Below are 24871 nucleotides of genomic sequence, written 5' to 3' on the forward strand. Positions count from 1 at the left end.
CTTCATGGTGAATAAGGTGTTTTGTGTATGTATCTTTTTGACTTGGATCTCTGTTGTGATTTGTGAATATATTTTAGAAGGCAATGAATTGAAAGAAAAATAAATTTTCTAACCAAGGAAAGTTTTTATGGGACAACAGATCATTTGATAAGAGCTTCAAAAAAAAAAAAAAGGTATAAAAAAGAAGATGCTTAGGCCAATAGCTTAGGAAGCCCCTCTTCCAGTCCTCTGTGCCTTTCTTTTCATTAGTTACTCACCCTCTGAGCCAACCCTGGAAATTCCACAGCCGGTGTTAATCATCACACTAATCTTGTGGGTGCTTATTGATATCACAGACTTAATCAAATCCCCCTTTCTGCCTTCTCATCAGCTCACATTCCCAGGTTCATTCTCATAGGTAGTGCCTGGAGCTTGTCTTTATTTTCAAAATTAAGTTCATAGTAGCCTTTCGGTACTTTGCTTTCACCATCGCGGGTGTTTTTTTTTTAGCCCCAGGAGCAGATTCTGTTTTGACCATATAAGCAATATGGTTGTCTCGGGTTCTCAGATGTGTATCTGGTTTCTTCACGTTACCGCCAAAGCCTTGGTGTTTGCTGTCAGCACCCAGGAAGAGGCACCCACATGTAACAGCTGCTCTTAGAGAAAGACTTGGGGGCTGAACCTTTCGCACAGATTCAAGGGCAAAAGGTGATGATAAATTAATGACAGATTCCCTTGAGTTCAAATCAGTCCTTTTAACAGTAATGAGTGGCATCTCCTGCTACCATAAAATAGAGCCAAGTATTTGATATTCCTCTTGACTTAGATCTTTATTCAGTCTATTACTATTACTGTTTGTAAACGATGCCTGTTCTCTGACTTTCAAATTAGTATGATTTAGCAGTGCAATGAAGTAAAAATATGGTTTTGGCACTTAGCCACAAAAATTTAAGTATGTCCTTTCTGTTGAGGTCCTGTCTAATCTGTTTTTGCTTTGTGGAGAAATGAATACTGATAGAAGTACCATGTTAATGGACATTGCACAGATTTTAATGCCCTTATCAGTGGAGTCCCAGGTGCTGGACATTATCAGCATTAATTGCAAATTTGATCCACTAAGATGAAGTTCTTGAAGAGTCTCTTTACAGACAGGCCTTACAAGTAACAATTTACCCTGAGTGATGAGTTTTTTTCAGGTAAAGAGTATAGAAACTGAGTATATTTTTCCTCTTAAAGAATGCCTAGCTAAATTTGTCAGGGGCCAGTAATGTGTGTTAACATTTTTAAATCATTAAATTGCAGGGAGTGTACTCCCCAGAGGGTACAATTTGAAGCAGCTGCCAAACTTCTGGCCTTGTTTGATCCTGTTTTGAAAGGGTCCATAATTTCAGTCTGATTGACTTGAAGCTTCCCTCTTTTTTTTTTTTTTTTAAGATTTTATTTATTTATTTGATAGAGAGAGATCACAAGTAGGCAGAGAGGCAAGCAGAGAGAGAGAGAGGAGGAAGCAGGCTCCCTGCCGAGCAGAGAGTCTGATGCGGGACTTGATCCCAGAACTGAGATCATGACCTGAGCTGAAGGCAGAGACCCAACCCACTGAGCCACCCAGACGCCCGAAGCTTCCCTCTTTATTGAATGCATAATCACTATCATGGGATTCGTATCTCATAGTGATCCAAAGCAAATTAAGGAGTTGGCGTTCAGGATTACCATTACCGTAAAGAAGTTAGATGAATGAGTTTTCTGTGATTGCTTTAACAAATTACTGCAAATTTAGCAACTTTACCCAAATTTATTCTCTTACTGGAGTTCTAGAGGTTAGAAATCTGACCCCAGACTAAGAAGAAGGTGTCAGGAGGGCTGAGTTTCTTTCTGGCAGCCCTGTTGGAGAGTCTGTCTCTTCACCCTTTCTGGTGTTTGGAGGCTGCCCACATGGCTTGGCTCATGGCTCCTTCCTCCATCTGTAGAGCCGGCAACACTGCATCTGTCTGTGCTGTTCCGTCACGGTCCCTTCTCCCTCGGGCTGACTCATCTGCCTCCCTCTGCCACTTTTAAGGACCCCCTGGAATCACACTGGGCCCATCTGGATAATCCAGGATGTTAAGAACAGCTGATAGGCTGTTCTGCCATCACAGAATTAAGGTTGCCAAACATATTCACAGGTTCTGGGGACAAGGACATGGACATCTTTGGGTGGCCAGTATTGTGCTTATCACAGACAACCTGAGGAAAGTTTCAGTATTTTTGTTTAAAAAAAAAATTTTTTTTTTAATATCCAAACCAGATCTTAAGGCCTCCGTCAAAACCACAAGGAAACAGAAATGTGTCACCAAAAAAATTATGCATGGGCCATTAAAAAAAAAAAAACAAAACCTTACTTGTGTTTCTGTCGCTAAATATAGTAAGTCGCATGGTTATTTCCAGAAATAAGACCTATAAGGTTGGGGTCACCTGGTAGTGCCTTCTGCAAAATTCCTCAGGCCCCAAAAGTGATTAGGAGCCATGCTTCCCAGATCCTCATTGTAATGTTCTTGGGAGCACCCTAAGGAAGAAGTCAGATCTTACCAGAGTCTTTTTTTCTTTCTCTTACGTGGAACTCCTTGGGTAATAAGGACAGTATAACTGGGGGGGGGGGGGGGGGGGGGCATATATCCTCTTTAAAATGCAAAGGAAGTGGTAGCAACCTTTGTAACTCTTTTTTTTTTTTTTTAAGATTTTATTTATTTATTTGACAGAGATCACAAGTAAGCAAAGAGGCAGGCAGAGAGAGAGAGAGAGAGAAAGAGAGAAGCAGGCTCCCTGCCAAGCAGAGAGCCCCCATGCAGGGCTTGATCCCAGGACCCTGGGATCATGACCTGAGTTGAAGGCAGAGGCTTTAACCCACTGAGCCACCCAGGCACCTCAACCTTTGTAAATCTTTTAAACCATGAGGCACTTGCATTAAGCCTTTGGCATTTCTCTCCCATTTTCTTTGGTTTCCTGGTTCCCTCTGGGTGCCATATGGTGACGTTGAGGGAGAGTGCTGTTAGTTAGCCCCCATTCTGTAATTACCAGTAACCCCCTTCCCAGCAGGTGCGCTCAACTTCATGCCAACCTCCTCCTAAACCACTCAGCTCCACTGGCTTGCCAGCCCCAGCCCCTCCCCCAGAGTCCGTCTGGAGCCACACACCCCCGTCAGCCAGCTTGGCTTTCTTTTGCCCCTTTATCTTGTTCTTCTAGTTTTGTATTCTCCTCTTTCCTGGCTGCATTCTCCACCTCTCCCTCTCGCCGTGGATCCTCCTCCTGGTCATTCCCTCCACCCCACCCTCAACACCTACTCTTTCCCAGCTCCAGAGTTTTTGTTACCTGCTCAGGAACAGAAACGCAAACAGGAGCGGGTTTCCAGAACCACTGGCAAAAGTCTTTAACATTTTTTTATGTTGTTTCTGAAGTCTCATTCTTCAGATTGCACTTAAACTGTTCTTGAACTCCAATTATTATGCATACCTGCCTCAGTGGGAACTAGTGGTGAGATGGTTTCAGTTTGTAAAATGTCACTCATTTAGCCCTTAAATGGTTTGCATTGAATGTGGTTCACTGCTTTATATTTTACAAAGTAACCAGTACATACTATAAAATCAGTGGGTCATTCTGCAGTGGTTTGAAAAGTTTGTTTTAGAAATTTTGAAAATTACTGAATTTTTTTAACCAAGATGTTAATGGTCTTTTATAAACTTATCATAGAGCTCATTTCTTGCTCTCATTCACCCTGTGTATTAATCAGTTCTCAATAGCCATTTTGTTCAATATAAGTTGAACAAATAGAGAAACTGCAATGAGTCTGCTAAAATATGGAGCACTCACGTTTTTCCATAGACTAGCCTTTTTCAGTACTTTTCAGTCAGATCCTATCCAGCCCTACCAGGTGAGGTCAAGGGTGGTACCATTTTTTAATAAAAATTGTCACTATTAATCATTTCACACCAATGTTAGGATTCCTTATTTATTATTTTAATGAAGTCAAGAGACATTTATCAGTGCCAGTAAATTTAGGATGGCTCATGACAGTTCCGTGAGCTTGTGTTCTGTTTAAACCCAGTAATTAAAGGGGTGCCTAGGGGGCTCAGTGGGTTAAGCCTCTGCCTTCAGCTCAGGTCATGATCTCAGTGTCCTGGGATCAAGCCCTGCATCAGGCTCTCTGCTCAGCAGGGAGCTTGCTTCCCGCCCCCTCCTCTGCCTGCCTCTCTGCCTTCTTGTGATCTCTCTCTCTGTCAAAAAATCAAAAAAATAGAATAAAATAAAATAAAAAATAAACCTAGTAATTACAAAACTGGTGCTTGCATGGACCCGAGGAAGACTTCTGCCATTGGTCCTGGGCTGCAGAGCTTTGAACAAAATCACCCTATTCATGTCTCATCACAGGACACATAGGGTGACAAACAAAAAATACATTTTTTAAAAAAGATTTTATTTATTTGACAGAGAGAAAAGTCACAAGTAGGCAGAGAGGCAGGCAGCAAGAGAGCGGGAAGCAGAAAAAAACACATTTTTTTAAAGTTTGTTTATTTTTTAATAACCTCTACACCCAACACAGGACTTGAACTCATGGCCCAGAGACCAAAAGTCCTATTCTCCTCCAACCCAGCCAGCCAGGCCCCCCTAGAAAACACATTTTCTTACCATAACTTTGTGCTGCTTGTTTTTAATCAGTTAGGATCCTGAGAATGTGGTTTGAGTGTTAACATTTCCTTCTTTCATATCCACCTGGACAGAGAATGATCAAATTGTACATTTATCAGAAGAAAAGTAAGAAAATATTAGCCTTATCTAATAACAGTAATTTCTAGAATTATTAAATATTGAGGTGACCTGGCATGAACTTTATGTTGCCTTTCTGTAGACAGTAGGTTAACAGTGGCTTATTTCGCTTTGTCTTTGTTATTTCTTCATAATGTAATTTGGAAGGAGACTAAGATTAGTGGTGTGCTCTGTTGTCACTTATCACAGAATTTAGATATATGGAGAAGTCTAATGCCAGAATCCAAAACAAAGAGGCTCCTCGTCTCTCCCTCCTCCAGCCCTCCCATGATGTGCAAAAGATACAGTTTTTGGGCAATGCCTGAAAATGCTGTGTTTATTGTTAAACAAGTTTCTCATTTTTCCCCATAACTGTGCATTGCCTCCTCATGAATGCTCTTTTTCCTGAATCCGGAAGCAGCACTGTCACCTTCACAGGATAAGACTCCAGAGGGACTTGGACCCCATCCGTTGGGGTAATAGGGTCTCTACTCTTCCCTTGGGCCTGTGGAACCCTAGGATGGGCATGATTTGGGGTGTGTGTGAGGATGGCACAAAGGGGAGTTCAGGGACCCATAAAAGGTTAAGAGTTCTGCTGAAGTTCTAGGTCCTACTAAAGAGACTCCCAAGGAAGACCTCCCCAGAACCATGTCTCAGTGAGGGGGCCCTTGCGTTCAGGTGGCGTGGGGTGGATCCCATGCCTACTTGAGTCGGTGGGGGAAGCAGGCTCTCAGGAGAGGGTATTCCTGCTTTCCCACCCCCTCTAGTCAGTTCAGCAAATAAATCCCAGTTGTTGCCAGTGTGTAGGCTTTGTATCAGGTGCTACAGGACAAGGGTTGCACAGAGATGAGAAAGACACAGTCCTTGTTGCTGATCCCAAGGTGGACATACACCTGGGCTGGAGCTAGGGTGGGAGGAGTAGAGATCTTCCCATGCCAGTCGTCCCACCATCATCACCCCCACCCCTGCCTCAAGGTGCTCCTTACTCTGTCCCATAGGACCTGCAGCGAGACATCGAACAGCACAGTGCAGGCGTAGAGTCCGTCTTTAACATCTGTGACGTCCTACTGCATGACTCCGATGCCTGTGCCAACGAGACCGAGTGTGACTCCATCCAGCAGACCACCAGAAGCTTGGACAGACGCTGGAGGAACATCTGCGCCATGTCAATGGAACGGCGAATGAAGTAAGAACTGAGCTGGCCCTGACGTACGAAACACGGTCAGCCGAACCCAGCGCCCCCCTCTCATCTCAATAGCAGTGTTCTTTGGCTTCACGTCCAACGTGAAGAGAAGGCTCAGTAGGTGTGACCATGCTGATGTAGTGAATTATTCAGGAAAAATAGAATCAGGGTGATGGCTTTCCCCAGCATTCCTGTGTCTTTAGGTGTAACCATGGCTGTCCCCTGTGCATCTGTGTCCCCAGCTAGGAAGCAGTGGAGGGAAGCCCTGTCTCCTGCTGTTGAGCCTCTGTGAGGCTGGAGCTTTGAGGGGCAGTCCCAGGAGGAAGGTGTCCTGACCAAGAGGGGGATGTTCCCAGTTATCTCATAAAAGAGGGGATAGCAGGGTCTCTCCCCCTAAACGGTGCCAGTGCAAGGGGTATTGGGAATGGGACCGGTAATGGGAAGAAAAAAAGAGGAAAGCTCACGGTTGAAATGGATGGCTTTATTGAGATGCTTTCCTCCTGTCAGAATCGAGGAGACATGGCGACTGTGGCAGAAATTTCTAGATGATTACTCCCGCTTTGAGGACTGGCTCAAGTCTGCTGAGAGGACAGCAGCCTACCCGAATTCCTCAGAGGTGTTGTACACAAATGCTAAAGAAGAGCTGAAGAGGTTTGAGGTAAAGCCCCAAGCCCCTCCCGCCCATGCCCCTGATAACCAAGCCTGTTGTGGCCTGGGCAGCCCAGACTGCCATCCCACCAGCAGCTGACAAGACAGCTTTGCCACATGAGGCTAATCCATGCCATGCGGCATGCGGGGACCTCGAGAGCCTGTCCTTTAGCACCCACACCAGGGAAAGGGGCTCTCTGTGGCTGTTTCAGCATGGGGATTAACCTCTAGGGTAGGCCATCTGGGGCTGGGGCGGGGGCGTGCTGGCCTTGGCCTCGACGCCCCATCTGTGCGCACAGGCCTTCCAGCGGCAGATCCACGAGAGGCTCACGCAGCTGGAGCTCATCAACAAGCAGTACCGGCGGCTGGCCCGGGAGAACCGCACTGACACGGCCAGCAGGCTGAAGCAGATGGTGCACGAGGGCAACCAGCGCTGGGACAACCTCCAGAAGCGGGTCACGGCCATCCTGCGGAGACTCAGAGTAACCTTCCCTACGTCACCCGCCTTGTTTGTAGGCTGTCAGGGAGAAGTGACAGACACGATCGGGCTTGTAGCAGAGCAGGGAGTAGATTGTAGTTCAGGCCTGAGGTGTCATTCTTGAAACCGGCTTTCTCCGTGGTTTAAGCCAAAGCTGCCAGCATTCATGTGTGGGGTTTTTTTAGGGGGTTTTTTGTTTATTTTTTTAAGAGGTTATTTGCCTAAGATAAGGCTTCTGAGGCAGGGCCTGTGTATTTGATCTGTAGTACCAAGCACATCTTTTTCCATAAACCCTAGAGGTTTGCATGCTGGCTCACAGATGACCCAAAGGGTCTCGGCTGCTGACGTCATTTCAGGCCCAAATCCGTCTTAGCCTGGAAAGAGGCCCGCCTTGCCCATCTGCCCATTTTTGTATGTACTGCTGGTTCTTGCACAATGAAAGATGTAGCCAAAGCCCCCTCTGCATTGTGGAGGTAGAGGACAGCAATTACCCCCCAAATTCCAGAGCACATTGACCTGACCTCAAAGGCTGGGGTTGATTTTTTTTTTTTTTTTTTTTTTTTTTTTTTTTTTAATTTTACAGAGATCACAAGTAGTCAGAGAGGCAGGCAGAGAGCCCGATGCGGGGCTCGATCCCAGAACCCTGAGATCATGACCCAAGCCGAAGGCAGAGGCTCAACCACTGAGCCACCCAGGTGCCCCTGGGGTTGATTTTTGAATGTAGACATTCATCAAAGATTTGTGTACTTTGGGAGACATGGTACTTTAGCCTTCATGAGTCTAGGTGTAAACTGGCAAGATCCGTGTGGTTTTGGCAGCAGAAAGTCTTTTTTTTTTTTTTTTTTTTTTTTTAAAGCAGGAAGTCACTTTAATCCCCACTTCTGTTCTCAGGGCAGAACACTCTTGAAATCATTCTAAGATGAGGAGAATCTAGGCTTTTTTTTTTTTTTTTTTAAGCCCATCAGGAAGAAATGGGCTAGCTTTTCAAACAGTTCCCATGCATTAATTTCCTTATCTCCTGATTTGACTGTGACCAGTGTAAACCTTCATTTGGCACTGAATGCTGCGTTTATCTGAGAATCGGCTGCCCATCTATGAGGTGGTAACCTAAGAGCCTTCCCTAATTGAAGGCGATAAATTTGGGTCTTCTTTCTCTGAGGGAACACGTTCAGGACTACCTCAGTGAAGACATGTGGAGCATTAGGCCAGGCTTATCCCTGAGATCAGTACTTTTCCATCTTGAAGCTACTATTTCAAGGAATAGCTTCCACAGAAGGTTTATTAGGTAAAGGCAAGGAGTCTGGCCTGGATGTTGAGGGGGTTCCTCAAAGGGAAAGTTGGGAAAATCACTGACTTAGAGAATTACAGGATTTCAAATGCTAAAAGGACCTTCGATATCATAGTCAACATTCCTGTACCCTGATTTGCCAGTGAAGACACAAAGACTCAGAGAAGTTGGGAGGCTTGTTTATTATCACACAGCCAGGACCAGAGTCCAGGCTCCTGACCCCACACTGGCCCCCTGATGACCTATGGACCCCCCTGGGCTACACTTTCCTCTTGCCCAAAATCAACCTTGCTGTCTACTTGAACTCTCTCATGCCCTCAGAACAAACAAGTTATTTCCCTCCCCTTTCATAGCATTTCACCAACCAAAGGGAGGAATTCGAGGGGACCAGGGAGAGCATTCTGGTGTGGCTCACAGAGATGGACCTGCAGCTGACCAATGTGGAGCACTTCTCAGAGAGCGATGCCGACGACAAGATGCGCCAACTGAATGTAAGGCCTGCTTCGTCAGCCCCTTGCAGAAGAGTGTACCTTCGCAGGGGAGAGCTGGCTAAGGACAAGTGTCACCTGATACCCTGAGAGCAGATTCCAGCACTGAGAGAGCCTCCAGGCTGCACGTACCTGTGTCCTACAGGGTCATCGTGAGCGAGGATGCAATTCCTTACAGCCAGGGGGTCATTGGAACAAGGCTCCTCATTCTTTGTAGTTTATAATCATTCATGGGGAGAACGCTCTTCAGGTTCCAAACAGAACTGCATAGGATGCTCTTTCCCTAGCTGTCTTGAGTCTGAGTGCAGCATGTTGGGGGCAGGGGATGGCGGCAGGAGGGGGATCAAGAGTGGGGCCAAGAGCAGATCTCGTCCGCTTTCCCTCCCAGATATCTGCATTTCACTTTCATTTCACTGTGATTTCCTCCTTGGCTTTTAAAAGCAATTGCAAAATAGAAATGTGCCTTCCCTAATACAATGGCACCAATGAGATGATGATTATGTCAGAAATTTTCTGTTTCCACCAAGCGTCAGCAAGACCCGGTTTTCTCCCTCACACCCAGTAGCAGTCAATGTCCATCCTTGCCCAACTTTTAGAATTATTTTTATTTATTTATTTATTTATTTATTTATTTTTGTAAGATTTTATTTATTTATTTGTCAGAGAGAGAGCGCGCACAAGTAGGCAGAGAGAGAGAGAAGCAGGATCCCCGCTGAGCAAGGAGCCTGATGCGGGCCTCGATCCCAGGATCCTGGGATCATGGCCTGAGCCAAAGGCAGTGGCTTAACCGAGGGCCACCCAAGCATCCCTAGAATTATTTTAATTGGGAAAGTCAGTTCCCAGGAGGGAGGGGTGGGGAATCACATACTGTTGTTCTAAATTATTCAACCTTTATTGTCTCCTTATTAAAAATCAACCAAGCTAAAGTCCTGGGTGCAGGGACAAGGCAGTGGGGACGTGGCGATGCTGCTTCTGCGTCCCGGTTAGAAGCAGACCCTGGATCCTCAGGGCAGCTTATCTTCTTTGAAATCCTTTCTTCCTCCTCTTCCGAATAGGGTTTCCAGCAGGAGATTACGTTGAACACCAACAAGATCGACCAGCTCATTGTGTTTGGGGAGCAGCTGATTCAGAAGAGCGAGCCGCTGGACGCCGTGCTGATCGAGGACGAGCTGGAGGAGCTGCACCGCTACTGCCAGGAAGTCTTCGGCCGCGTCTCCCGCTTCCACCGCAGGCTCACCTCGCACGCCCCGGTAAGGGGAGCGCCACCCTCGCCCGCCCGGCCTCCCAGCACCTCACACTTGACCCCTGACCGAATGTTTAAGGAACTGGGAAATCTATGGAATGGTCAACTATGATGTATCTTATGGTAAAAGGTCGGGGGTGGGGGGAGGGCACCTATTAATTTTATTCAGCTGTTAGTCCTGTGGAGTCACGCTTACTTGGAGGCTCCCGTTACCCCGTGGAGGGGGCAGCATCTCGAGAGTTCGTGTTCCTCTGACCTTTTCCACCTGTTCCTCAGTGCAGGGCTTGCCTGACGTGTCTGTATCCAGAGGTGCGGTAATACTTGTTCTGGTTTTGCTTACAGTAGTAACTTGGGAATGTGTTGCCTGTTCCTCTTAGTGTCTGGGAACTTCTAATATTTGTGCCCTTCTGGTGCTTTGTTCTCACCTTTGAAATGACAAAAGCACCAGTTTCCAAAGCAGCTGCGAAGTTTCCCTTGACAGAAGGACCTTTTGGGAAGTTCAGGTAGAGTTCCGGCCGTCATTCAGTGTTCATTGCCCTTGGGCACCAGAGGCTTTCATGGTGACCATATTGACCAACACGACTGGCCGCTTTTTCCTTCTTTGTGTCCCCAACTGGCTAACTTGATGAACTTCATCAGACCTAGCCTTAAAAATCACAGTACAGGGACGCCTGGGTGGCTCAGTTGGTTGGACGACTGCCTTCGGCTCAGGTCATGATCCCGGAATCCCGGGATCGAGTCCCACATCGGGCTCCCAGCTCCGTGGGGAGTCTGCTTCTCCCTCTGACCTTCTCCTAGCTCATGCTCTCTCTCACAGTCTCTCTCAAATGGATGGATAAAATCTTTAAAAAAAAAAAAAAACACAGTACAATTCCCTCATGTCTTTTTTTTTTTTTTTAAGATTTTATTTATTTACTTGAGAGAGAGAGTGCACAAGAACATGAATGGGGTGAGGGGCAGAGGGAGAAGCAAACTTCCTGTGTGGGGCTCATCCCAGGACCAGAGATCATGATCTGAGCCGAAGGCAGATGCTTAACCAACTGAGCCACCCAGGAGCCCTGAATCCCCTCATTTCTTAACATAGCAGTTTATAGTCCTTTTTCTTAGACTGAAGCATTACAACATAGGGAGAATAGAGTCTATATCCTGAACAATAAGATTGAATATAGGAATGGCCTTTAGATTTTTTTTTTAATTTAAACTTTCTGATTGTTGGAGTAAACCTGCCATTAGCCACCAATGAAACTTTGGCCGCCATTTCTTACTTTCTAGCTAAAGTCATTTGACGTAGATCACCAAATTTCAGATTTTTCCTAGGAAAGATACAGATTCTAGGCCCCACAGTGGAGAGTCTAACTTAGAATAACCACAGACAGGCCCTAGGAACGCAGTTCTCTTTGAAAGCTGCCGCAAAAATGCTGATGGTGGCCATTCTCAGGCACTGCCAGACAGGCCCCCGGCACTCCTCACCCCCACAGCAGCTTGTAATCTGGTTCATTCTGAAAATGGGACATCCCTGTTTCAGGGCTTGGAAGAAGAAAAAGAGGCCTCAGAGAATGAAACAGACATGGAGGACCCCAGAGAGATCCAGGCCGACACCTGGCGTAAAAGGAGAGAGAGCGAGGAGCCCTCCTCTCCTCAGTCACTTTGTCATCTGGTGCCCCCGGCACCGGGGCCCGAGCGGTCTGGCTGCGAGACCCCTGTCAGCGTGGACTCCATCCCTCTGGAGTGGGATCACACGGGGGACGTTGGGGGCTCCTCCTCTCATGAAGATGACGAGGAAGGCCCGTACTACAGCGCACTGTCAGGTAACGGCCCGCATCTGCAGAGCCCTTGACATTGGCCCGCTCAGTTATGTTCTTAGCACCTTAGCAACATGGCCAGCTCTGGGTGGCCCTGAGTTCAGCTTGTGGCTGACCCAGACCTCTGTGGCTTCTTGTGTTGTGTCCTGCCCACTTTAACTTACGAGAGAGTCACTCAGTCTTATCACAGATAGAATGAAAGGCAAAAAGAAATGAAATTCACCTTGGGACATGAAGGCTGTTGCCTAATGGCTCTCATCAGTGAACTTTGCAGTTGAGTGATCAATAGACCTTCTGCATCGTCTCTGTGGACTTCACCACTCCCACTGCTGCTTCAGACAGTCAGGAGTTGGCTGGAAAAAACAAAACCCTTTGGCTTTTTAAACCTTTTTAATAAAATAGATAAAGGGTAGTTACTTTTCTTTTCCCAGCTGACAATGTGTCTACTGTTTTAATACTTGGGCATTCATCTCCAGACGCCTGCAGTGAGGAAAATGACATTATTCTTTTTCAGATGTAGAAATCCCTGAAAATCCTGAGGCATATCTTAAAATGACCACAAAAACTTTGAAAGCGTCTTCTGGTAGGCCCCTTCCCGTGCATGTGTCTCAACATGGCAGCGTCCCGTGGCGCACACTGCATCCTAAGCCTCGCTCCCATGTCATGTCTGACCTCTGCCTTCTGTGGACACCATGCACCTGGTCCTTGTGTCATGGTGTATTTGCACTGCCGTACTCACATATGCCTGCGTGCTCCTTACGAAACCCCGCCCACTCGAGCAGTTTACACGCCATCCCTCTCCTCCCCCTCAGGCCTGTGCAGAAGGGAATTTTTCACGGTGCTTTTTAGAGTTTTTATCCCCACCCCACCCCCTGAAATCTAACTGAAGTTCTTTGGCAAAGCCCAAGCTTTCTTCATGGTGGCTTGGTTTGAAACTACTTTCTTCCTTGCTTATGGTGTTTCCTGGGAAGAGGATGGGTGGGTAGGGTTAAAGGTACTATTGCATTTGCCGCAGAAGAAACCTTCCTTTCCTTGACTTGCAGCTCTAACCTTTGTTCCTGCCCCATCCCCCCGTGCAGCGGTAGGGTAGAGCTGCAAACACCCTCTTGGTCCCCAAGTCCATCCCGATGTTCACTCCCCCCACCACGTCTGAGAGGCCTTCAGTCCTCCTGGCCCCCAGCCCCAGCCTTGCTGCCAGTGTCCTCATCACTACATGCCCCAGCTCCAAAACACCACTCATCCTGCAAAAAAAAAAAAAAATCATAACGTTTGTTGTGCTCCATTGTGAACCCATCTAGTGAAGGCGCATTGCTGTTCAGTTGCATGACTCTCATTTCATTCCCTTCTGGGACATACTGACATTTTGCAAACATGCATGCTTTGCAAGGAAAGCTGCAGAACTCATATTATACTATAACCTGATGCCATGTTACCCATGACCTTTTTTGTGTAACTAAATATGAATCCTTTGGTTGGAGAGAACCGACTGTCACTTGCTCTGTTTTGTTTCAGGTAAATCCATTCCTGAGGACCACTCATGGCACGTTCCTGACAGCCCTTCCTGCCCTAAGCTTCGCTACAAACAGATGGGAGGCGATAGGAATGTTCAGACCATCCCCTCAGATTCCAGCACTCCTTACAAGCCAGCCTATGTAAGTGTTCGCTCCACTGAGACTGTAACCCAAGCGCACGAGTAATAATTGAGATTTTAAGAGAGAGTGGGATATTGGTGTGTGCTGCACGTGCTCGCTTTCCAGCTGGTTTTCCCATGGTGACAGTATCTCTGCTGGGCTGTCTGTACATCATGAGAACCTGGCAAGACAGACTGGAGTTCCAGAGTGGCTTCTGGCCAAGAACCGTTGTTGTGTACATTGACGTGATGGGGCGGTGGTTATTACTGTTGAGCCAGTCATCCGTGTGAGCAGTGGGGAAGCAAAGCACTGGCTTTCCTGAGCTGCCCCTGAGCTCCCAGACCATGTTCTAGTTACCTTTCAGCTGCACAACCCATTCAAAACATTGTGACGTCATAATCAGGAAGATTTGACCATGTGCCATGGTAGACATGAAGTTTGAATCCTAACGCTACCAATAGACTACCCTGCGGCCGTAGCCCTTTGCCGTGCCTCTGTAAGCCTTCCTCACCTGAGGACAAACCTATTTTACGTAATTGTTGTTAGGATTGATGTGTAGGAAGATAGAAAGAAGGCCTTGACAGGTGGTCTCTGTTACAAAACAACTCCCACTGCTACCACACATGGTTTGTTGTTGTTGTTTATACCAGTGACTGCTCTTCCTCACTGTGTTTTCCTCGGGCAACATGAGTCCTTGGCGTGCTCTGGCGACGCAGCTGTCGGGGGCAGCCAGCCTGGGATTTAGTGTTGGCTCCAGATCATCCCCATTACCGAGAATTAGTGACAGGCGAGTTGAAATTAAAGTGCCTGTGTGCGCTTTTAATAATCACCTCGTAGACAAACCAAAGCCGTGTGAGCATCTCTGGGTTGGTCCTTAAAGTACCCTCTGAGTCTAAGAGTGAATATTGGAAAAGATTCTGCCTGTGTACAGTCAGACTCAAGTCACTGGATAGCGGGCTTTCATGCCCAGTTCAGCCACTCCTCCTCATGCTTAGCAAGCAGTTGTCAGTTCTAGTCTGTCTCTTTGGGGTGCGGAATAAGACCAGACAGCCTGGGGCAGAGGGACCCTAGCACCTCACCTTGGCTTTGTATGTAGGGCCACCAGGTTGGGCCTCTCCCAGTGATTAAGCTTGTGTTCCTCGCCTGCCAGTTGCAAAAGTTCCACCCTTTCCTTTGTGTCTGGAACCAGGCATGTCACCAGTAATCTGCAGGGGTTCCCCCCCACCCGCATTCCACACAAGTAGGCTGAATGGACACAAACCAAAGAAAGCGTGGCTTTTCCAAAAAGGATACGTTTATTTTTGGAAAGGCCCGTGATAAAAATAGCCCAGTGAACACTGCACTAACAGAAGAGTCAGTATGTTCAGTGAAAGATAAATGCTTGGTAATGAATGGCCCCCAGAGGCAGATCTGTCCTCTGTGTGTCTACAATTCCACGTGATAACCTGCCAGCCGTCTCTACAGAGTGACTGGGAGGGAGGACCGAATTTTGCAAAACACTGTGCAGATGTGCAAGGAAGCACACAGTAACAGCCCAGCAGATCAACAGTGGTTTCTAACTTCTTTTTTGCACGATTCATTTGAGGAGTGCTAGGAAACCACAAATTAGGCCATTTTATTTTCCATCCCTGACATCTCTCATCTGCTTCCCCACCATCTCAGCCTTTACCAGGCCTTTATTTCTGTCATTAGTCCTGCTTGTTTACAAATGCCCTCAATATGCTACAGAAGCCCCTATTTGATTTGGAGCAAATATTTGAAGCAAATTACCCTTCGAAGGAAAGAGGTCCCGTATCTTCATTTCCTTCCTGTTGCTATGAACTGAGATAATCTTCACCCAGCCTCTGAAATGTTACAGATGGTAACGTGGAAATTGCCTCATTCCAGGTAAAGCTGCTGTTATCCCCAGGCACTGATGGTGGCAAAGAAGGCTCCAGAGTCTTTAATGGCAGCTCACGGCAGGAAGACGAAGGCCTGGCCACTCTTGGCGTACAGCAGTCAGGTACACTTAAGTTAGACAGTTGTCAGGACAGGTGAAGTCTGTATTTTGGGTTATCTGAGCATTTACTTTAAGTCACTGCTCAACAGAACGTTAATTAGGAATTGAACAGTTAGGGGCACCTGGGTGGCTCAGTCAGGTAAGCGTCAGACTCTTGGTTTCATTGAGCTCAGGGTCGTGAAATGGAGCCCTGGGTGGGCTCTGCATTGAGTGTGGAACCTGATTCAGAGTCTCTCTCTCCCTCTGCCCCTCCCCCCCATAATCTGCCCAAAACAGCTGAACTTAGCCTATACCAGCCAGTGTTATCTGAGAACTAGCTGACTTGTGGGGCATCTGGCTGGTTCAGTTGGTAAAGCATGCAACTTCTTAAGATCTTGGGATTGTAAGTTTGAGCCCCTTTGTTTGGTGTAGAGATTACTTCAAAACAACAAAAAAAAGAATTTGGGGGAGCGCCTGGGTGGCTCAGTGGGTTAAAGCCTCTGCCTTCGGCTCAGGTCATGGCCCCGGGGCCCTGGGATCGAGCTCTGATCCTGAGGGAACCTGCCTCTCTGCCTACTGTGATCTCTGTCAAATAAATAAATAAAATCTTTAAAAAAATTTTTTTTTAAATTTTTTTAAAGCAAGAACAGAATCAGCTGACTTGTATTTATGAACAAATTCCTAAGCTGTTTACTTGCAAAAGTATTCTTTAATATTGACAGAAGGAGCCTGGTAGGATGAAATACGGGTTTTAATGACATCACTCGTATGTAAAGATCAGACATGAAGATGACAACCAGAGAGTTGTCAGGTATCTCCTTGTGAGACAGGCTTGGTGATTAGAAAAGTAACTACTCAACTAAACCAAAAATCAGACCAGTAGCATTGACTTGATCATTCATAGACCAAAGAAGAAAGTGCCCTAAAAACAGCATAAACTAAAATGCTGGACTTGGGCCTGCAGTGCACGTTGGCAACACTTTTGGGTCCCCTACCCTACTTTCCACCCCATTCCGGCCTTTGTGGGTGGGTCGTGCCACAGGCCTTGAACCAGAGTGAGGGAAGTGGGTTCTTTGTACTCATGAACCCGAGCCTCCAGCAAGGTGAATTGAATTCCCTACAGGTTTTCTCACTCTTGACGCTGGACTCGTTGGGGGCAGAGAAATCTGTAGGTGCTACTGCTTCTTTTCAGGGGTGACTTTCTATTCCAGGTACCTTTGACAGGTGGGAGCTGATTCAAGCCCAAGAACTTCGCAATCAACTCAGAATAAAACAAAACTTGCAACAGGTGAACTCTGAGATCCGAGACGTCACCACTTGGCTGAAAGAAACTGAGGCAGAGCTAGAAACTTTAAAGAGGGCGGAGCCGCCCTCGGATATCCGGGAAATGGAGCTCCGAGTGAAGCGGCTTAAGGTGAGGGGGCGTGCGGAGGGAAGAGGGATTAGAATGTGTGTGCGGACTCGTGCCCCGCAGCACCGGCAGGTCCCGTCTGGCAGTGGCATGGGTGGCGAGCTACAGACAACTATGGTAGAGTTCAGTCTGTCCCATTCCACTTCTGTCACTGGTAAGGACACCAAGGTAGATTTCTGTTTCTGGAAGAGCATCTGCACATGATCCCAAAGCTCAGATCTGACTGCAGAGACACCGCTAGACTCTTAGGGAGACATTAGCGGCCACTGCCGGGCAGCTTAAAAACACCCTTCCGTGCTGGGCTGTCCAGGCGGGGATAGAGCGTCGAGGATGGGGAGGAGGACCAGCTCACCTGCTGATGAATTCTGTGGCCTAATGTGGTTATTCTGTTACACGGAACTTGTCACCCACCTGGTCAAGCGTCACCCCACCAGAACTAGCCAGCGAGCAGGGAGAGGGGCTGGTGGAGTCCTGTACCTGGGGGTGCCCTGAGCCTGGGTCTGAGCTCCTAAGATGCCCCAAGGCAGTATCGAGGCAACTTCACAGTGGTACTCTTATTTTGCTTTGTGCATCACTATATCTGGGATTACTGTTCATCCCAAGGAATACCACTTCTGTGATGTCTAGAGGCCCGTGCGGGATAACTCTGCATACTTCATCTGGAAGACTTTCAGTCTGGTCCAGAAGTAAGCCAACTAGGGCTCAGGGTGGTCTATTCCTGGCTGTGGTTGAGTCAGCCAGCCAGGAGCCAGGCCTCTGCTCCCAGCTTGGCCAGCCAAGGTCACCGACCTCATAAGACAGCTCCTCACCTGATGCTGCCCAGCCAGTTACAAGCAAGGTCGCACTTGTGTCTGTGGCCACAGCTCAGAGACGTGCTTGGCAGACATGTTCCCCACTGAGGTTCGGATGAACCCCGCATCCCTATTTTCAGAATGCCTAACCCAGTCTTTTTCCTCTGCGGTAGGAGATCTTGAAAGCCTTTGACACCTACAAGGCTTTAGTGGTCTCTGTCAACATGAGCAGCAAGGAATTTCTGCAGATGGAGAGCGCAGAGTCCGGCGAGCTCCAGGCTAGAGTCGGGCAGTTGGGGCGGCGCTGGGACATGGTCCGGGGCGCGGTGGAGAGCTGGAGAGCAGGCTTACGGCGGTCCCTCCTACAGTGCCAGGTATGTGGGCCCAGGGGCCTACGTGTGTGGGAGAAGCTGGTATTTTTATGCGCGGGCTGCTTTGGCACAGATATGGCTTGTATGAGGGAAATGGGCTTTACCATTTGCTTCCAAGAGGCTCAGCTGCTGTCCAGAGACCTGCTGCTTGCCCTAGGTCTCCTGTCGCCCTGGCGCACTCCTAGCATAAGGGTTCCAGCGAGCATTCCAGTAGGTCGGGAATGCCACCCTGCATTGCCCCATCTCTGTCCTCTCGCCAAGAGGACCTTACAGCAGAGTGATTAAGAGACCTGGCCCAGAGTAAGGAGTGGTTTAACACAACTCCAGACTTCCCGTAGCTGTGTGACTTTGGGCAAATCACTGTGCCTGGTAGACTTCTGTGTCCTCATCTGAAAAATGGGAATAATTCTAGTCTTTACTTTGTGAGCTGCTTTTTAGGACTAAATTCATATAATCATATCCTGGCACTTGACACATGGTTAATGTGTTAGCTCTGAGCCCACCAGCGAGCCCCCATGCGGCCCTGTCCCTGGGTCCCAGCCTGCCTCTAGGGGTGTCTCCCTCTGCCACTGAATCCAGCACATTTGTTGAGTAATTTGTGGTCTTTTCTGTGTGATGGCGGCAGTTGGGGTCAGGGGGCGACACTGCTGGAGCCCTGTCTTTCTGCTAGCACTTTTCTACTTGACAGAATTCATCGTGCCTCCCAAGACTGTCCCACCTGTATCCTCTTTCCTGCTTTCCCTTTTCCTGGTTTTGGGGCCCTGGCATTTCATTTAAATCTGGCCCTTTTATTCACTGGACAGTGACAAGAAGAGCAAATATTATGAAGGCCCAAGCTAGCAAGCTGCTTCTCCGTACCCCTTCCTTTACAGAAAAGGCAACACTATGATGTGTGTGTGTGTGTGTGTTTTTAAGGACTTCCACCAGTTGAGTCAAGATCTGTTACTGTGGTTGGCGAGTGCTGAGAGCCGGAGGCAGAAGGCTCAGGTCACAGACCCAGAGGCAGACCCCCAGGTTCTCCTGGAATGTCAGGAAGAGCTGATGGTGAGTTTCTTCCTAAGGGGTTCTGCACTGCCCTGGCCTCTGTCAGGTACATACTCAGGGAGCCTCACCTAGTGTTCCTGGGAACGATGCCAGTGTGGTGTTGCATTCTCACGTTCAGGTTCTATCTACTGAGCACCCCCTTATAGTGAGGAAGCAGGATGACTTGCAGGGAGGGAGAGCCATGGCCAAAAGCAGGAAGTCTTCGAGATCTTGGGAATTGGGGGTCTAGGTGTTTAGCAATATCCTGAGATACTTAAAGCCGCTTTATTTTCTCCCTTGGGAATAGGACTCGTGGGGGGAGACTATGCTCAGTGACTCCACAGACACAATGAGCTGTAGGGGTTTCCTAAATCCACTATAGAAAAGTCTTATTTCTTGGAGGGTAGTAGTGTTTTCTGATATTTATTTTATTTACTAACCGGGTGACATTCTTACTCATAAATTGGTACGTGGTTCAATTATAAATAAATGTAAAGTACTGGTCCTTATTTTAAAAACATTCTCCTACTAAAATCTTGGCAAAGCCCCGCTCTCCAGAGCAGCGCCCCCCAACAGACAAGGTGCAGTGAAGGAAGTGTCCGTCTCTGCTGCCCAGGACAGCAGCTGCGGCCCCCAGGTGACTTGAGCGGTTGTGACTCTTACTTCTTTCCTCTGACTCCTCCATCCGGTTGTCTACAGACTGAGAAGGAATGGAAAACAGGCAGGGTGTAACCCACCTGCTGCCTCGAGGCTGCTGGGCTTGAACAGGCACATGCAGAAGCTGTAGAAGGTTCCGGAGTCAGCCCTCACCCGTCATTCATCCCCGAGCTTTCCTGGCACTAAGATAGCCTTCTCTGGCCCCGCGAAGCAGCCATTTCACACCCTTTTTGTGTTTTTAGCGACTGGACAAGGAGCTCAGGGAACGGCAACCTCAAGTAAATACTTTACGGGAGATTTCAGACAGCCTTCTTGTTAAGGGGCATGGAGAGGACTATATCGAGGCTGAGGAGAAAGTACATGTTATCGAGAAGAAGCTCAAACAGTTACTTGAGCAAGTGTCCCAAGACTTGATGTCCCTGCAGGGACGCCAGGTGAGTCCGCTCGTGGCTTCTAAATGGAAAGATGTCTTTGATGAGATCTTGCTGGGGGTTGGGGTGTGAGCACGTCATGGAGCCGAGTCTCAGTCCTGCCCTTTCCTAGCTGTGCGGCCCTAAAAAGTTACACGGGCTCTCTGGTGCTGTTCTGGCATTTGCAAGGGGAGGACGACACCTTAGTGCCTACATGTCCATGTGGCTGGCATATGAAGGAAAAAGCCGCCTAATCCCTCTGTCCTTTCTGACTTGCCTTCATGCCGAACAGTTGTGGGAGTCCTCTTCGCTGTCCTGCTCCCTGTCTTCTGACCACTCATTTTTCTGCGTTCTTCCTTTAAAACATGATCGGACTCCAACCCAAACCTTCCCCCCCGGCCGACTGAGGGCAGGCCCGCCCCCTCCGTGCTGGAGTTCCCTTCTGGCTCTGGCGTGTTGAGGGCCACGTGACTACATCCGCACGGCTAAAGCTCACGGTCCGCTGCTCCTGTCCGTCCTGCTGCAGCTAAACTCCGTGTCCCCCAGTGTGTGCTGTGGGGGTTGAGTGCCAGTGGTTGGCCTTGCCATGCCTACTGCCTCCTTTTTGTCTGCAAAAGTCTCTGTTAAAGTGGGGGGTGAGGGATAGAGGAGCTGCCTCTTCCAGAAGGATGTGAGCTGGGGGGAGGGGTGAGTGGAGCAGTGTCGAGTCTGCACGAAGCACGTTTTTGTGCTCTTGAGACTCTTCAGAACCTCCTGTTTCCCTGAACTGAGCCCTCGGGGTGTGCATTTCAGAACCCAGACCCATCCCTGCCCAGTTTGGACGAGGTAGACGGAGACCAGCCGCCAGCAGCCTCCACGCCAGCTCCTCCAGCCAAGGTAAGAGCCCCTCTCGGCCCTGAGCACAGTGCTGGCGATTTCTCGGTAACTGGTGATTGTTCGGTGACAGGAACAGGAGCACCCCCCCCCACAACGCCCCAACCCCCATTTCACAACAGCACAGATTGCCTCAACCTGCTGGGCAGCGGAGAGGCTGACTCTACAGAGGAAAAACATTGCCCCAACAGGAAGGCTGGCTTATCTGCTGCTCTTCACTGGAACGGGAGCAGGTTGTGAAAGAGGGGAGCCCTGACTGTCGTTGAACGTGCTCCCCGATTTCCCCATTAACAACCCACCCACAGACGGGAACGTGAAACTCCCAGCGTTTCTTACCTCGTGGAGTATAATCTCACACGCGTGAGATCACTCTGGTCTCAAAAGCTCGGCAGGGAGAGGACCTAAGGAAGGGGTATAATTTAAGAAGGAAGAGGTTTTATCCTGGCCGGGACTCGAGGTCTTCCGTTACTAACCGGATTCTTTTTTATCCAGCAGTTTGGAGCAGAAAGGATGACAACAGACAAGAGCAAGACGGACAGCAGGTAAGGGGGCCCTGTAGTCACCGCAGCAAGGCCCTTGTCGCGCACACACATCCCTCACCAGTCTTGCCTGTCCCGTGTTCCAGGTCTTTGGACAAAACCCACTTTGTTTTCTTTGGTCTGGAAAGGGCTGGGCTGCCTCTCCGGGACCAAACCGCCATCCTGGGCCCCACTTTAATTTCGGGTCCTGGCAGTCTGTCTTGATGCAAGGGGGTCAGGTAACAGGCGGAGGGGTTGCCCCCAGCAGTGTGCGCTCAGCTTTCTATGCCGTCTGTTGGCAGGGTGCCCGGTCCCGCTGGCCCCGGCAGCTCCCGGCCGCAACGCTCCTTCGTGTCTCGGGTGATCAGGGCCGCGCTGCCCCTACAGCTGCTGCTGCTCCTGCTGCTGCTCCTGGCCTGCCTGCTGCCCTCCTCCGAAGAGGACTACAGCTGCACTCAGGCCAACAACTTTGCCAGGTCCTTCTACCCCATGCTGAGGTACACCAACGGGCCCCCCCCGACCTAGAGGCCCCGCCTGGCCCGCAGCACCTCTCCACCACCCCACCCGTTCCTGCGGGTGCCTGACTCGTGGCCCCAGGCCAGCCAGTGAGTGACCCTCCCCGTTGGCCTGACCCAGGGACCTGCTGCAGATGTCAGGCTCAGCCAGAGAGCGCATCATGCGCTCTCAGGACCCAGGGCGGCTTTCCAAGGATGTTGGTCCCTGGTGGGCAGGGAGCCCGGGCAACAGTTGCTCCATACGGTTTGGCAAAGCTAGTTGATTGGTCTCGGGGTCTTCAGCTTCCTGAAGAGCCAAGCACTTTGTGACTTCTGATTTATTTGTGAAACACTATTCAAATGTAGCTAATACGCTCAGTGAACAGCAGCGTTCATCACCTATTACAGAAACAAGCCGCTTCCATCTTAGAAACGGTTCGGAAATCCTGTGCACGCTCAGCTGATTGAAACAATCACATCTGAAATGTTTAGAATTAATTTCACTGCAATCAGCTAAGAATCCGGAGCTGCAGGTTATAAACCAAAATGTTCTGTTCTGTACTTGGGTCTGCTCTTTTCTATTGCTTTAAATTTTTAAAGAAATTATATTGCATGGATGTGGTTATTTGTGCATATTTTTTAATGATGCCCAATCTGTATGAATAATGTAAACTTCGATTTTTAAGAAATCAGATTTTAGCTTGAGCTTTTGACTAATGTACAGTAAATGCCAAACTACTTGATAGGGATGTTTTTCTAAGTTAATTTTATAAGACTTTTCACCTTTAAAGTGATGCTTCAGGTGTTGTGTAGCTGTTTGGCCATGGGGGGGTTGTTACAGAAACTTGAAGCTATTTGTGGTATGTACAACTCAAATGTTTCTCATTAAAACAGAAAAAAATACCCATACTTTCGTTGTATTGGATCCTATTACAAATTAGATGTTCTACGCAATCTACCCCAGAACAAAAGTTACTTTAAAAATATTTAGGAGGGGGCGCCTGGGTGGCTCAGTGGGTTAAGGCCGCTGCCTTCGGCTCAGGTCATGATCCCAGGGTCCTGGGATCGAGCCCCGCATCGGGCTCTCTGCTCGGCGGGGAGCCTGCTCCCCCCCCCGCCCGCCCCATCTCTGCCTGCTTCTCTGCCTACTTGTGATCTCTGTCAAATGAATAAATAAAATCTTTAAAAAATATATATATATATTTAGGAGGATTTATGGGTTCTAAGCTAGGCTTTATATTCTACTTATTTAACTTGTTACAAGATAACTTAGGAGATCTAAATTCCCACAACTTGTAGATATGGCAATTTTACAGTGTGTGACCCTCCCGTGCTGGAGGGAGTGACGAGGGCAGCATGGCAGGGAGGGTGGGTACAAAGGAAAGAGTTCACCCAGATTGTTCTATTCCCAGTTCTCTCCAAAGCAAACAGATTTTAACAAATGTTACAGGCAGAACCACCTGCCTTCCAGAGGATTCCAGTACCATTATCTATTTCTCACCAAAACAAAGTGATAAGAAGTCACTGAACAGGTTCCTGGGTTAACTACTCCTAACCTGCATCTTTTTTTTTTTTTAAAGATTTGACGTATTTGACGTATTTGACGGAGAGCGCACAAGTAGGCAGAGGGGCAGATAGAAGCAGGCTCCCTGCTGAGCAGGGAGCCCAATGCAGGATTCCATCCCAGGACCCTGGGATCAGGACCTGAGCTGAAGGCAGATGCTTAACCCACTGAGCCACCCAGGCGCCCCTAACCTGCATCTCTTGACACTTGGGAGATACCACTGTCCTGTCACCTCAGTCAGTGCCCCCCTCTTTCTCAGCCAAGCACAAAACTCAGGGGAAGCCAGGGAGGCTTGGCTGTAGATGAAGACCAGACTCCCAGCACTGGCGGCCCCTTCTGTGGGTTAGACACCCCCAGGATGTGTGCAGTTCCCCAGCGGCTTGATGTAATGGTACCAGAGGAAGGGAATCCGTCTTCAACTTTACCATTTGATGAAAATGATAGGGAGAAAAGGGTATTTTGCAGTTTAAAAAAAGTCTTTTGATGCTCATTTCTTTTCATGGATTAACAATGTAACCCAGCTGTTTCTCTGAGCCACCAAGTTGGTTAAAGGGTCCTTGCTCCAGTTCTGCCAGAGGCAAAAGGCAGAATCTCTACCTCCTTCTCTTCTTCCAGTCCAAAGGAGGTGATGGTTCTGGAAACCTTTGACTCTGGTGGTCTGTATTTTTTTTTTTTTTTAAGATTTTATTTATTTATCTGACAGAGATCACAAGTAGGCAGAGAGGCAGGCAGAGAGAGAGGAAGAAGCAGGCTCCCTGCGGAGCAGAGAGCCCGACGCGGGACTCGATCCCAGGACCCTGAGATCATGACCTAAGCCGAAGGCAGTGGCTTAACCCACTGAGCCACCCAGGCGCCCCTCTGGTGGTCTGTATTTTAAAGCCTGATTGTGCACATGCATTCTCAGGATAAAGGTCTTTGAGTCTTTAGGCTTCTAGAGACCCTACCCTTACCCCAGCAGGTCTATTTTTCACTCAAAGCTCAGTGCATTCCCAGACACTTGTTATGAGATTATGTTTTACACTTTCAGGAGGCTTTCCATCTTCCATATCCCACACACGAGGGAAATTTTTAAACGACACTTGGCATTTAGATCGCTTCAGTATGAATGAATGACTTTTCTCCCCATCCCTAATCGGGTGTCATACTGACTGACTGCAATGGGGTAATTACAGAAAATCCGCCCAAGTAATTGACGTACTGCATACCAGGACTTAGATGTGTGTGGTCTGGCTTTTACTTGAACACACAGTGCCTGTGGTCATTAA

At 48.3% G+C, this 24871-nt stretch overlaps 1 protein-coding gene across 13 annotated transcripts in view; it reads left to right on the plus strand.

Annotated features, from left to right (window-relative positions):
- Positions 1-22951, plus strand: part of SYNE2 (spectrin repeat containing nuclear envelope protein 2) — a 338449-nt gene extending 315498 nt beyond the window's left edge. For 8 of the 13 annotated variants that reach the window (XM_047738768.1, XM_047738778.1, XM_047738773.1 and 5 more), the window contains 16 exons: positions 5754-5941; positions 6446-6596; positions 6886-7068; positions 8706-8843; positions 9896-10090; positions 11609-11891; positions 12400-12468; positions 13398-13537; positions 15404-15518; positions 16706-16908; positions 17870-18070; positions 18983-19111; positions 19990-20181; positions 20950-21033; positions 21523-21572; positions 21851-22951. In XM_047738768.1, the coding sequence (XP_047594724.1) occupies positions 5754-5941; positions 6446-6596; positions 6886-7068; positions 8706-8843; positions 9896-10090; positions 11609-11891; positions 12400-12468; positions 13398-13537; positions 15404-15518; positions 16706-16908; positions 17870-18070; positions 18983-19111; positions 19990-20181; positions 20950-21033; positions 21523-21572; positions 21851-22073 (2544 nt within the window). In that variant the 3' untranslated portion in view covers positions 22074-22951. Of the gene's footprint in view, positions 1-5753; positions 5942-6445; positions 6597-6885; positions 7069-8090; positions 8164-8705; positions 8844-9895; positions 10091-11608; positions 11892-12399; positions 12469-13397; positions 13538-15403; positions 15519-16705; positions 16909-17869; positions 18071-18982; positions 19112-19989; positions 20182-20949; positions 21034-21522; positions 21573-21850 lie in introns of those variants that run through there. The other 5 variants (XM_047738772.1, XM_047738776.1, XM_047738777.1 and 2 more) reach the window with 5 other exon arrangements.
- The last annotated feature ends 1920 nt before the right edge of the window (positions 22952-24871 follow it).

This window comes from Lutra lutra, chromosome 7 (genome assembly GCF_902655055.1).
Source record: "Lutra lutra chromosome 7, mLutLut1.2, whole genome shotgun sequence".
NCBI lineage: Eukaryota > Metazoa > Chordata > Mammalia > Carnivora > Mustelidae > Lutra > Lutra lutra.